Raw genomic sequence first — 14959 nt, 5'->3', positions numbered from 1 at the left:
GGCGCCGACGCCTATAGCGTTATCGGTCTGCAGCGTCGTTAGATGACGTTTCCGACAATGGTTACCACCCTCGATTTTTTCCTCAAGACAACCTCTACAAGTCCTCGAAGTTTGTCGCAATAGTTCTGGAACACCATGTATACACTTTGTCTACTGCATCACGTGTCTGCATCGCCACCAGGCGGCATCCAATCTGGCGGTGGGCAGTGGCGATAATGTTTTGGCTCATGATGATACGAGGGTAATCCCAAAAATAAGGTCTCCTATATTTTATAAGTAGCCAGCCGGAGTGGCCGTGCGGTTCTAGGCACTGCAGTCTGGAACCGCGTGACCGCTACAGTCGCAGGTTCGAATCCTGCGGCCGGCCGGAGTGGCCGAGCGGTTAAAAGCGCTACAGTCTGGAACCGCACGACCGCTACGGTCGCAGGTTCGAATCGTGCCTCGGGAATGGATGTGTGTGATGTCCTTAGGTTAGTTAGGTTTAAGTAGTTCTAAGTTCTAGGGGACTTATGACCACAGCAGTTGAGTCCCATAGTGCTCAGAGCCATTTGAACCATTTTTTTTTCGAATCCTGCCTCGGGTATGGATGTGTGTGATGTGCTTAGGTTAGTTAGGTTTAAGTAGTTCTAAGTTCTAGGGGACTGATGACCACAGCAGTTAAGTCCCATAGTGCTCAGAGCCATTTGAACCATTTTTTTATAAGTACAGAGGCCTGTTTATTTCTACAATGGTTTACATCAGTTTGCAGCCTGAACATTTAGCTATTTTTCGACATAATCACCATTTCTGTCGATCCATTTTTGTAGACGCTGTGGCAGTTTTTGTATGCCCACGTCATACCAGCTCGCCGCCATGCTCTCTTCTTTCACCTCGTCGTCGGAGCTGAATCGCTTTCCGGCCAAATGTTCTTTTAACTTAGGGACCAGGTGATAGTTACTGGGCGCCAAGTCAGGACTATAGGGTGGGTGGGTGATTATGTTCTATTGAAACTGGTGTAGGAGAGCAACGGTTTGCCAAGCGATGTGTGGGCGAGCGTTGTCATGGAGAATGTGTACGCCTTTGCTCGATATTCCTCTTTTCCGGTTCTGAATTGCCCGTTCGAGTTCTTTCAGAGTCTCACAGTACCTGTCAGCGTTAATTTTGGTCCCACTGGGCATAAAGTCGATCAGCAATACCTCTTTCCGATCCCAAAAAACGGTTTTCATGACTTTACCGGCAGACTGTGTTTGTTTGAATTTCCGTGGCTTTGGCGAAGAAGGATGCCGCCACTGGCGTGATTGTTGCTTGGTCTCAGGTGTATAGTAGTATGGCAAGGTTTCGTCACCTGTGACAGTTGAGTCCAGAAAGTTGTCCTGTTCGGCTGCACAGCGATGAAGAAATGCGAGCCGGCCGGTGTGGCCGAGCGGTTCTTGGCACTTCAGTCTGGAACCACGCGACCGTTACGGTCGCAGGTTCGAATCCTGCCTCGGGCATGGATGTGTGTGATGTCCTTAGGTTGGTTATGTTTAAGTAGTTCTAAGTTCTAGGGGACTATGACCTCAAATGTTAAGTCCAATAGTGCTCAGAGACATTTTTTTTGAAGCATCAACTCGTTGCCGCATGTGGTCCTCAGTCAGCATGCGTGGCACCCATCTTGCGCACACCTTCCGGTAGTTCAATGTTTCCGTCAAAATTCGGTGATTCGGGAAACCTCAGGAACCAACGTGCAGAGGTCATCCAGGGTGATCCGCCGATCTTCACGCATGCTTTGCCCAACCTTCAACACTGTCTCCTCAGAAATTTACGGTCTCCCGCTCCTTTGCTGGTCGTGAATTTCGGTCCGACCAGCTGCAAACTCTCTACACCACTTACGAACATTTTTGACATCCATGCACGACTCACCATACACTTCCGTCAATTGGCAATGGATTTCAATCGGCGCAGTGCCCTTTGCTTTCAAAAATCGAATAACTCCGCGGAATTCGCACTTAGTGGTAACATCCAACGGGAGCTCCATTCTCAACGGCTGCCAAACCAAGACTGAGCGCCTCAGCGCAGCGTGCGCATGTTTACACAGCGCGTGAAACTCTCTTTATAACAGTGTGACCAACTGCTACACAAACAGAGTTCTGTACTTATAAAAAAAAATAGGAGACCTTACTTTTGGGATTACCCTCGTATTTCTCTTTGGGGAAGATCATAAAACGTTATTCCACCCAGAGTGTTAAGTTGCCGCTCGTGCTGAAGTAGACTCTCCTCGTACAAATGTATTTTTTTTCTCATTCGTTCGAGAAATTATCTGCAAGCGTAGCTAAAGTGGGGATATATTGCAAGTATTTTCAATATGGACACATTTATATCTTTACTGTTACGGTGCGACCAAAAATTTAGGAAATTTACACGAATGACGTTCATTACTTTAATTCGCATCTGCGAAATAAATTTAGTTTTTTATAGATCCACTATCTGCAACAATAAAAATATTTATCTCTCCTAAAACATTACAGCATGACCACTACAATTTCTCTTGCCAAATTCTCGGTATAAACATTAGTTTATGCTTCATCGTTACTACATCGATGATACATTGTCAATCCGTAAAGTCTGTCAATGATACGCTTGGAGGTGAGAAATAGGAACGGAAATATTTAACTTTAAAATAATATTCGATATCATTCAAAACTGTGCTGTCTTGTTACAGAAATAAAAACAGGACAGGTTGGAACATAGACGGCGGAACATACACGCGTAAATAAAAACATAAACAGCATCATATGTTTTATAGAAAGTAGATTTCAAAACTTGTGGTGTTTACAACAGCGCTATAAAAATATAGCTTTATCGTTTCTGGAGAACGGAGATTCACTTCACTGGACGACGTCCTGGTATAAAATATTCTCGGTTTTCTTGCCGCGTCAAGTCTGGGGTTTTTGTATGATTGACTACATTTTTAGTTCAATAGCTCACACAGACAGACTCAAAACTGACGGTTTACAGTAAATGTGGTCGTCGTGCAATGGTGGATGGTGTGAAATGGCTCTGAGTACTATGGGACTTAACTTCTGAGGTCATCGGTCCCCTAGGACATAGAACTACTTAAACCTAACTAACCTAAGGACATCACACACATCCATGCCCGAGGCAGGATTCGAACCCGCGACCGTAGCGGACGCGCGGTTCCAGACTGAAGCGCCCAGAACCGCTCGGCCACTCCGGCCGGCTCATCGATTTAGGGAAACCACAATAAACATAAATCTAGACTGCCAGACGAGGCATCGAATAGGTGTCCTCCCAACTGCGAGACTAGCGCCCAAACCCCTGCATCACCTCGATCGGAATGCTAGGAGATACGATTCGAGCTAACGAGAATGTAACTGATTCGAGCTTCATGTACCATTTTTACGTTCTATGTTGCAGTTCTAAATCATTTTCAGTCTATGGATCGCTGCTTCCAATGGGTCGCATTTAAAGATTTTTCTATTAAATGGAAGTCTTCAACCAAATGTGCATAATGGGTGTTGTTTGCCGCACTGCCGCCAGACCTGATTTTACTGACGATTTGATGAACTGTTACTGCTTCAACTAAACTACTGTATATACGTATTTTCACGATATCCATGCAGGGTGTTATAGCTGCTAACAGAGTGAGCAACAATTCATACATATGCAACGCATCTCAGATTCGATTTAAATTTTATAGTCATTACGTGGTTTCATTTTACATAATTTCTGCGGCCGGACACAGATATTTGCTCCGTAAAACCGATTCTAATGGCGTATCATTAATCGTTAACCATTGATTATGCAATATCCCGAGGAGAGGCGGCAAAATTAATAAAGTTGGTTGGAGTACACGGACGCACAACGGTGCAGCCACGCGAGTAAATATAATATTTCAAAGCGGTCGTTGAAGAGCCTATGAAGCCCCTAAAGGCTTTTTATTAATTAACTCGCATAAGTGGTTATCCAAAAGCACTGAATGTAGAACGGCTTTTTTTTCGGCTCACGAAAATAAACACGACAGAAGTAGGACCTCGGGAAACCTCTCATTGTCATCGATGGGTAGGCAGTGATGTCTGAAAAAAAGCAGCCAATAAATGGGAGAGGGCCAAGCGCACCTACACCGCTGAAAACGGCCGCGCTCTCCCTCACACACACACACACACACACACACACACACACACACACAAACACACTAATTCATCGCAGTGTTGCCAAGTTGCTGCGTATTACGCGTACTGCTCTCATCCTATTTGACAGCTAGGTCATTACCGATGGATAATCTAACTTGAAAAGTTTACGGGCAGAAAAATTTTGCGGCATGTCTATTTTAGTGAAACATACAAGTTTCTCATAAAAGTACTATGTGTCCCTAAATTAGTATTCAGAGAATAATTTTGCAAGAAAAGAAAATTTTCGATAGGAAACCCTCTTCCTCATGCTAACGAGCGAAGCACCACAAACGAGGACTTTTTGTATGCTATTTACAGCCCTATATATCCTTCATTCATTTGGAGAGGACATTAAAAATAGCGAGCTTCGATGGGGCTATGTATGAGCTCAAGTCGTAAGAAACGAAATTCTCCGTGCTGGTTTCACATGTCTGCCTGTTCGGGTAAGCATGGCTCGTGTTGTGTGCCCCTCCCCCCAAACGCCCCAACGCACAGCGCGACGGCACGCGCAGCGTCGCTGCCTAGCGGTATGTGCGGAGAGGCGTGGGCCGGGAGCGTGTATCAATGTATCGTTCTATTGAAGTAAAAATATGGTTCAACTGGCTCTGAGCACTATGGGACTTAACTTCTGAGGTCATCAGTCCCCTAGAACTTAGAACTACTTAAACCTAACTAACCTAAGGACATCACACACATCCATGCCGGAGGAAGGATTCGAACCTGCGACCGTAGCGGTCGTGCGGTTCCAGACTGAAGCGCCTAGACCCGCTCGGCCACACTGGCCGGCTCTATTGAAGTAGCTGAACATTATACAACGTGTAAATTGTACTACGTATACATCGTGCACGAATTTCAATGAATTTTTATGTTCACTGGTGTAAAAAGAAAGACGTGTATCGTTCAAGATACGAAAAGTTTTCTGTGTTTCTTGAAAAACTTAGTCATTCAGATGTATACGTTCTCTCAAACTCATCAAATCAGTTACATCAATACTGGAGATTTTAGAAACCCTGTCACATCTGGGATGAATTTCTGAGGACGCCAATCCCTCCGTTGCAATTCATCATCTATACAGTCGAAACTTCGAAGGCAATTACAGCGTCAGTTTGTGAATTATTTTTACGAGTTGTAAACAGGAGCGACTTATTTTCAGTTGTTTGCGTGGTTACTATCTTGATTTTTAAATTTCTTGCGTGTTTGAGTACTTACTGAGCAGTTTCTTTCGTTTTAATAGCCGTGTAGCGTACTCGTCGTATTGAACAGGCCTTTGTTTGTTTGTTTTAGTTAGAATAGATCAGAGTCAGTTAGACCGTCACAGAGATAGCTCCGTACGTTCCTGCAACAGATAGTGCTAGTACACCATTTTTTTGTGAATTATTTTTACGAGCTTCAAATAGGAGCGACTTGTCTTCAGTTATCTGTGTGGTTACTATTTGAGAGTACATTTCCACCATCTTTAGTATGGACAGGAGCTGTGACTGCTCTATTCAGATGCGAGCTGAGTAGATGATCCTTCGCCCATAGCTCAAGGCAGTGTTAGCTTTAGCCACACAGCTTGCACCTGTTGCCAATGAGCATCACTGTGAAGGGCCGGACGTGGGGATCCAAGGAACGTGCAGCATGCCCCACGTGTCCCCTGATCGGTACACTATTGTGGCTGCGTCGGGTACTGCCCGCACTGACGTTCACCCCTCACCCAAGATCGAATGGGGAAGGTCATTCCAAGGTGTGACAGGCAGTGAAAGACTTTCTTGGGGGGGGGGGGGGGGGGGGGGGAGGGGCTTTGGAGGGCCTCCCTGAGTCGTCTGACGAAGAGGTTTCGGGCGCTCTCTGTGGCTGACAAAGTCCCTGAGCCAGATGCGTAATATTGGGATATGGCTGCCAAGGAGGGGAAGGAATCCAGTGTGCACTCTGTGTGTATACTGGGAGAAGTCATCCCAGATGCGGAAAGGCTGCTTCTGGATACCATGAAGAGCACTGGGTGCAGTCAACTGCAGGTGGTGCCTCACGTCGATACTAATAATGTCTGTCTCTTTGGGTCGTAAGGGATTCCCTATGGTTTCGGGCGGCTACTGAAGTGGCAAAGACTGCCAGTCTTTATTCCGACATGAAGGCGGAGCTCACCATCTGTAGCATTGTCGACAGAACCGACTGTGGTCCTTTGGTGCAGAACTGAGTAGAGGGTCTGAGTCAGAGAATCAGACGGTTCTGTGACCGAGTAGGCTGCTGAACCCTCGACTTGCACCTTTAGGGCGGTTGGTTTCCAGGCTCCGCTTAAAAGGATAGAGGTACACTACACACAGGAAACGGCTACACGGGTAGCGGGAGGTATGGGGAAGAAACAGAGCGGCTGTTTGGGTTAGACGGTCTCGGGAAAGTACAGAAAAGGGTGCCAGTCTAAAAGGGTCCGGGCAAAACACAGTACGAAGGTAGACCTAGCAACAACTGGTTTTGTAGTTGTAAATCAGAGCTCCAAGGGCTAACAGAAATCTTTGAAGCTCAAATTATTATAGGTATGGAAAGCTAGCTAAGGCCGAAAATAATTTCAAGCGAAATTTTTACAAAGGAATAACCGTGTTCAGAAAATATAGATTAAATATAGTTAGTGGTGGAGTGTTTATTGCCGTCAGAAGTAGTTTATCTTGTAGTGAAACTGAAGTAGATAGTTCCAGTGAGTTATTATCGGTAGGCGTTGTACCTGAGAGCCGGAAGCAATTAATAATTGGTTTCTCTTATTAACCCCCGACAAAGATGATATACTTGCTGAACAGTTCAAGGAAAACTGGAGCATCATCATTCAATTACAGTTGGTGGTGACTTCCATCTACCCCAGAAATGTTGGCGAAAATACATGTATAAAGCCGGTGGTAGAACGAAATCGTAATGAACGGCTTCTCAGAAAATTATTTTGAACAACAATTACAGAGACCCGTTCGAATAGCAAATGGTTGCGAAGACATACTTGACCTCTTAGCAACACATAATCGTGAGCGAATAGGGAGCAAGATGAGGTATACAGGGATTAGTGACCACAAGGTTGTTGTAGCGAGACTGACTGCTATAACATCCAAATATACCACAAATAAACGCAAGATGCATCTATTTAAAAAAGCAGAATTCGCTTGAGCTTTCCTAAGAGACAGTCTCCACTCCTTCCAGTCTGACTATGTAAGCGGAGACCAGATGTGGTTTGAATTCAGAGAAATAGTATCGATGATAATAAAGAGAGATACACGAAATAAATTAATGACAGATGGTACTGATCCCCCATGGTACACAAAACAAGCTAGAACACTGTTGCAGAAGCAACGAATCAAGTGTACCAAATTTAAAAGAACGCAAAACCCCCAAGATTGGCGAAGTCTTACAGAAGCTCGAAATATAGCGCGAACTTCAATTCAAGATGTTTTACAGAAAATCCAAAGAGGTTCTGGTCGTATGTAAAGTACACCGGCGGCAAGACACAATCAATAACTTCACTGCGTGACAGTACTCGTAATGTTACTGATGGCAGTGCCACCAAAGCAGAGTTACTAAATATGGTTTCCGTAAATTACTTCACCGAAGAAGGCGGAGTGAAAATTCCAGAATTCGAATGAAGAACAACTGCCAACATCAGTAACTAAGAAGTAGATATCCTAAGTGTAAAGAAGCAGCTTAAATCAGCTACTAAAGGTAAGGCCTCCAATCCTGATTGTATACCAGTCGTGTTTCTTTCAGAGTATGCTGACACGATAGCTCCATACTTAGCCATTACATGCAATCACTCGCTCGTCGAAAGATCCGTACAGAAGACTGGGTAGTTGCACAAGTCACACCAGTATCCAAGAAAGAAACAGGAGTAATTCAATGAATTACAGACCCATAAGACTAATGTCCATTTGCAGTAGGATTTTCGAACATATACTGTGTACCCATATGACTAACGTCGATTTGCAGTAGGATTTTGGAACATGTACTGTGTTCAAACATTATGAATTACGTCGAGGAAAATGGTTTATTGGCAAACAGCCAACACCGATTCATAAAATATCCTTATTGTGGAACACAACTAGCTCTTCATTCTCAAGAAATTATGAGTGCTATCGATCGGGGCTGTCAAATTGATACTATAATTTTAGATTTCCAGGAGGTTTTTGACACCGTTCCTCACAAGCAACCTCGAATCAAAGTGCGTGCCTATAGAGTATCGTCTCAGTCGTGTGATTTCCTGTCAAAAAGTCACACTTCGTAGTAACTGACAGAAAGTCATCGAGTAAAAGAGAAATAATATCTGGTGTCCCCCAGAGAAGTGTTATAGGCCCTCTGTTGTTCCTGATGTACATAAAAGATGTAGGAGACAACCTGAGCAGCCCTAGGGATTGGGTTGATTTGGGGGAGGAGACCAAACTGCGAGGTCATCGGTCTCATCGGTTTCGGGAAGGAAGTCGACCTTGAATTTTCAAAGGAACCATCCCGGCATTTGCCTGAAGCGATCAGGGAAATCACGGAAAACCTAAATCAGGATGGCCGGATGCGGGATTGAACCGTCGTCCTCCCGAATGCGAGTCCAGTGTGCTAACTGCTTCGCCATCTCGCTCGGAGCAGCCCTCTTAGAGTGTTTGCAGGTGATGCTATCATTTACTGTCCCGTTAAGGCATCAGATGATCAAAACCAAGTGAAAAATGATTTAGACTAAGTATCTGTATGGTGCAAAAAGCAGCAGTTGACTCTAAATAATGTTAATGGAAGATGAGAGGTCATCCTCATGAGAACTAAAAGGAATCCGCTAAATTTCGGTTACACGATAAATCGCACAAATGTAAAGGCTGTAAATTCAACTAAATACGAGGGTCGTTCAATAAACAATGCCCCATTTTTTTAAAGCCATTAACATACATACAAAATCATCCCTGTTGGTTCTTCACATTTGATGTTTTTTCTGTGCGTCGGTGAAGTTTCGAACCGATCTGGCAGATGGCAGAGCCGTAGTACAGCGTCAAAATAACGTCTACATACGACTCACGTTACAAGCAGCGTGCTGTTATTGAATTCTTATGTGCAGAAAAAGAAACCGTTGTGAACATCCTTAAACGTTGGTGTGCAGTGTATGGCGATGCTGCAATTAATAGGATACAATTGGGCGATGGGTAAAGAAAGTTACATCTTCCGGAAATGCAGAAACAGAGCTCCATGATCAGCCATGCTCGCGACGTCCTGTCACAGCCACTGCTCCAGGCATGCTGAATCGTGCGGATGCCATTATTCGTGCCGACCGGCGCATCACGACTCGACAATTGGCTCTACAGTTGTCGGTCAGCATTGTAAGTGCGTCTGTAATGATCGAGACTCTCGGATATTCAAAGAGATGCTCACGATGGGTTCCACGAATGTTCACAGCGGACCACAAGATTCAAAGAAAGGCCGTTTCATCTGAATTGTTGGAACGTTTTGATACTGACGGAGAGAGAGGCCTTTCTGTCACGGATCGTTACGGGGGACGAAATCTGGGTGCACCACTTTGCACCGGAAACAAAAAGGCAGTCCATGATGTGGCACAACAAAAGAAGAAATTCAAGACAACCCCCTCTGCCGGGAAGGTCATGGTGACAGTACTCTGGGATTGTGATGGCGTCATTCTCGTGGATGGGATGGCAAGAGGATCAACCATCAATTCATAGGCATACTTGAAGACTCTGAATAAACTCAAGAACCGTTTCCGACGTGTTCGATCGGACAAGAATCCAGCAGAAATCTTACTCCAACACGATAATGCACGCGCACACACAAATCTGAGAATCCGAGAACACATCGCCAAATTCGGTTGCACGTCATTGCCTCATGCACCATACAGTCAAGACCCTCGGACTTCCATCTCTTTGGGCCGCTTAAAGATTCTCTACAGGGAACAGACTTAGAAGATGACGAGAGTGTCAGTCATACAGTGAAAACATGGCTACGCCTACAGCACAAACGCTTTTACCAGCAGGAATACATGCTCTTCCACAACGTTGGCGAACGGCCATAGAATGTGATGGAGACTACGTAGAAAAATAGACATGGGCAAGACATTTTGATGTATATTGTCTCCAAATTGTGACTCTTAAAGTAGATATGCTCTGAGAAAAAAATGTGGGGCATTACTCATTGAACGACCCTCGTACTTATGGATTAAGATTACGAATACGTGAACTGGAATGATCACATAGATAATGTTGTGGGGAAAGCAAACCAGAGACTGCGATTTATTGGCCGAATACCTACAAAATTCAACGTCTACTAGAGAGACTGTTTACATCACGCTTGTCCGCCATCTTGTGGAGTACTGCTCTATGGTGGAAATCCATATCAGAAGGGCAGCTCGTTTTGTATTATCGCGAAATAAGAGAGATATGCCACGGCCATGTATATGATCCTCGAATCTGGATGGCAATCACTAAAACAAAGGCGTTTTTCGTTGCAGCAGGATCTTCTGATGAAATTCCAGTCACCAGTTTTCTCCTCAGAGTGCGATAATATATTGTTGCCGTCCACCTACATAAGGAGAAAGGGCCATCATAATAAAATAAGAGAAACCATAACTCACAAGCAAAATTTTAAGTGTTCGTTTTTCCCGCACGCTGTTCGAGAGTGGAACGGTAGAGAAATAACTTGGAGGTTGTTCGATGGACTCTCTACCAGTCACTTAATTGTAAATTTCGGAGTAATGATGTAGATATAGATTTAGATGTATAAGGATCCAGTTCAGAACATTTTCTGCAAAGTTGGGTCGAATACTTTCAAGAAATTGGGAATATGGTACCTCACAGGAAAAGACAAGTTCAAATATTTCGGTGAGATTATTTATCCGGCATTGGTAAACTGGGAAGTTAACGAAAGAAGAACTGAAAAATTACAATGAGCAAACAAATTCAACTTGGGCAGATGTAATAAAAAAAAATCGGTTTCAAAGTGCTAAACTACGACATTATAATTTGGCTGTTAAATTAGAAGCATTTTATAGGTCTGAAACTGCGATAATTAGAGGCGTATCTCAAATCAAAAAAATCGAAGAACATGAAAGAAAAATTTTTAGATACATCTTAGGGAAAAATGTGAAAATGTGATTTAGATGATGAAGAAATTAAAGAAAGTCTACGTAGCTAGTGAAAAATCGCAGATAGAATCCCGAAATAGCGACTGAAATTTTATGGTCGCTTACATAGAATAAATACAAGAAGCTACCTAAAAAATTCTTAACTTCGCGTTATCCCAGTAGAAACGAAAAAAACAGATTAACAGAAATACAAAAGGATACTGGCATACATACCTTTCAAGACAGAACACAATTTCGAACCATAACTAACAACCAAAAGCTTGATGGAAAAGAAGTGCTACATATATTCAAATGCTGTCTTCGTTGAACACAACAAATTTTTAAAAAAATTAAAAAAGAATATAGGTCACCTTCATATACCATCAAATCTGTCCGAATTCGGGCTATAACATAGTCAGAAGTGAACAGTGCAAAAGGCTGTGACAAAACGGCTAAAGTTATACAAATTTCTGGTCTTGCAAGAAGTCCAACTGAACTACACTCCTGGAAATGGAAAAAAGAACACATTGACACCGGTGTGTCAGACCCACCATACTTGCTCCGGACACTGCGAGAGGGCTGTACAAGCAATGATCACACGCACGGCACAGCGGACACACCAGGAACCGCGGTGTTGGCCGTCGAATGGCGCTAGCTACGCAGCATTTGTGCACCGCCGCCGTCAGTGTCAGCCAGTTTGCCGTGGCATACGGAGCTCCATCGCAGTCTTTAACACTGGTAGCATGCCGCGACAGCGTGGACGTGAACCGTATGTGCAGTTGACGGACTTTGAGCGAGGGCGTATAGTGGGCATGCGGGAGGCCGGGTGGACGTACCGCCGAATTGCTCAACACGTGGGGCGTGAGGTCTCCACAGTACATCGATGTTGTCGCCAGTGGTCGGCGGAAGGTGCACGTGCCCGTCGACCTGGGACCGGACCGCAGCGACGCACGGATGCACGCCAAGACCGTAGGATCCTACGCAGTGCCGTAGGGGACCGCACCGCCACTTCCCAGCAAATTAGGGACACTGTTGCTCCTGGAGTATTGGCGAGGACCATTCGCAACCGTCTCCATGAAGCTGGGCTACGGTCCCGCACACCGTTAGGCCGTCTTCCGCTCACGCCCCAACATCGTGCAGCCCGCCTCCAGTGGTGTCGCGACAGGCGTGAATGGAGGGACGAATGGAGACGTGTCGTCTTCAGCGATGAGAGTCGCTTCTGCCTTGGTGCCAATGATGGTCGTATGCGTGTTTGGCGCCGTGCAGGTGAGCGCCACAATCAGGACTGCATACGACCGAGGCACACAGGGCCAACACCCGGCATCATGGTGTGGGGAGCGATCTCCTACACTGGCCGTACACCACTGGTGATCGTCGAGGGGGACACTGAATAGTGCACGGTACATCCAAACCGTCATCGAACCCATCGTTCTACCATTCCTAGACCGGCAAGGGAACTTGCTGTTCCAACAGGACAATGCACGTCCGCATGTATCCCGTGCCACCCAACGTGCTCTAGAAGGTGTAAGTCAACTACCCTGGCCAGCAAGATCTCCGGATCTGTCCCCCATTGAGCATGTTTGGGACTGGATGAAGCGTCGTCTCACGCGGTCTGCACGTCCAGCACGAACGCTGGTCCAACTGAGGCGCCAGGTGGAAATGGCATGGCAAGCCGTTCCACAGGTCTACATCCAGCATCTCTACGATCGTCTCCATGGGAGAATAGCAGCCTGCATTGCTGCGAAAGGTGGATATACACTGTACTAGTGCCGACATTGTGCATGCTCTGTTGCCTGTGTCTATGTGCCTGTGGTTCTGTCAGTGTGATCATGTGATGTATCTGACCCCAGGAATGTGTCAATAAAGTTTCTCCTTCCTGGGACAATGAATTCACGGTGTTCTTATTTCAATTTCCAGGAGTGTATAAACCAAATCATGTTAAATTTTCGTCGGGCACAGTACCCAGGAACGATAAAGATTAAAGTTCCTTCAGCCCCTTGTTTTTAGCGATGTATATTTTAATTCATTCCGATATCATAAATAGCTACTATATCTGGAACTGGGTATATGAGGATCCTATTCTTCTAGGCGAATATCTCAGCTATAAGAGCATGTAACCGCAGCTCTTATGTCCAGCAAGGATGCGCTAACAGTGTATGATTTCCTTGATGTCATTAAACTACATTCGAAAGCGAATGATGTGGAATGTAACTGAAAGGAGAAACGTCACACTGGTTATCGAAAGTCAGTCAGTTTCCTGATGATAATTTCCCAGATAGGAAAACAAGGGCAGAGGTTTAACGACCTTATATAATAACGACGTGCAATTGAAGAGGCTGTACCACCTGTAACAAGAGGACTTGATCCACAACACACTGAGTGAATTCATTATTAAACTCGAAACTGTGATATTTACATGAGATTCCCATACAGAACTGTACTGAAACAAGTAAAACTACCTCGGAATCAAAGTCTGAAGGTAGGAAGATCAGGGTATAGCGTTCCATCGACAACTAAGTCATTAGAGATGGAGCGAAAGTTCGGATTGGGAAAGATGGGGAAGGAAACTGGACGTGTCCTTTTCAAAGGAGCTATCCCTTAGGCGATTTAGCAAAACAGTGGAAAACTTCAATATGGATTAGCGGACTGGTATTTGAACCGCCGTTCTCCCGTAAGCGAGTTCAGTATTTCAATACCGCGCCACTTTGCTAGCTATCAGTGTATGATATGCAACAAAACGTGTCGTTGCAAGTTTTGCGCGACTACAGAAGTATGAGGATTTGCACGGTTGTATGTATCTGTCACTGATAAGTTACAAGTACTTCGTATTTTATTAACGACGAAAATATTTACAGACAAGTTCCCAACGCTTCAAAGTGAATAAGATTCTAGATCAGGATTCAAGGAAATTTTTGGTAATGCCAGGACGATATGGCGTATGAAATAAAGAAACAGGGAACTGAGAGGAGTGCAGAAGAAGAATTACTGCCAACCATTCTTCAAATTGAGACTGAAGCAGATACGATTCCTTATAGTTTCCATTTAAATAGCTGCCATTTAAATATGGAATCTTGTTGTGTACTCACCTGTCTGCAGTTCAATGACGTGCGGGTCCCTCCGGTAGAACTGCATACACATGTAGCCGCTCTGGCTGCAACACACAAACACAGGCTATTATTAGTTGTCATAAGCCAATATACCACAAAATCCACCCATAAAAGTATTGCAAGTACATAATTATCTCGCAGAACAACAGGATTACTGGATGTCACAGGAGGTACACAATAGGAAATGCGAAAAATGTTTTCTTAATAGCCGGCAAATATTTTGACTGCGGTATCTCCAATAATGTATGTCAACTGAGTCAGTTGTGAAGGAAACAACGGGGATATTTGGAAAGGGATCTGAAGTTCAGGAACAAGAAATTAAAACTTTGAGGTTTGCCGACGATATTGTAATTATACCAGAGACAGCTACGAAATTTTGAGAGCAATTGAAAGGAATGTATACTGTCTTGAAAAGAGGTTAAAAGATGAAATTTAACAGAAGTAACACAAGGGTAATAGAATGTATACGAATAAAATTAGGTGGTGCTGGGGAATTAGGTTTAAAATGAGAGCCTGTAAGAGGTAAACGATTTCTGTTATTCCTACAACAAAACAAATGAGGTTGACCGAAGTAGAGAGGATATAAAATGGTGACTGGCAATAGCAAGGTAAGCATTTTTGAAAAAGATGACGTTATTAACATCGAC

General features: G+C 44.4%; 1 protein-coding gene across 1 annotated transcript in view; it reads right to left on the bottom strand.

The window, feature by feature from the left end:
* Positions 1 to 14959, bottom strand: part of LOC124722667 — a 625281-nt gene that overhangs the window by 61023 nt on the left and 549299 nt on the right. Inside the window, exon 8 of the mRNA XM_047247812.1 lies at positions 14292 to 14356. Within this exon, the coding sequence (XP_047103768.1) occupies positions 14292 to 14356 (65 nt within the window). The remainder of the gene's footprint in view (positions 1 to 14291; positions 14357 to 14959) is intronic.

This window comes from Schistocerca piceifrons, chromosome X (assembly GCF_021461385.2).
Source record: "Schistocerca piceifrons isolate TAMUIC-IGC-003096 chromosome X, iqSchPice1.1, whole genome shotgun sequence".
Classification (NCBI taxonomy): domain Eukaryota; kingdom Metazoa; phylum Arthropoda; class Insecta; order Orthoptera; family Acrididae; genus Schistocerca; species Schistocerca piceifrons.
The sequence above is the reverse complement of the archived record's forward strand: the minus strand, read 5'-3'. Positions and strand labels throughout refer to the sequence as shown.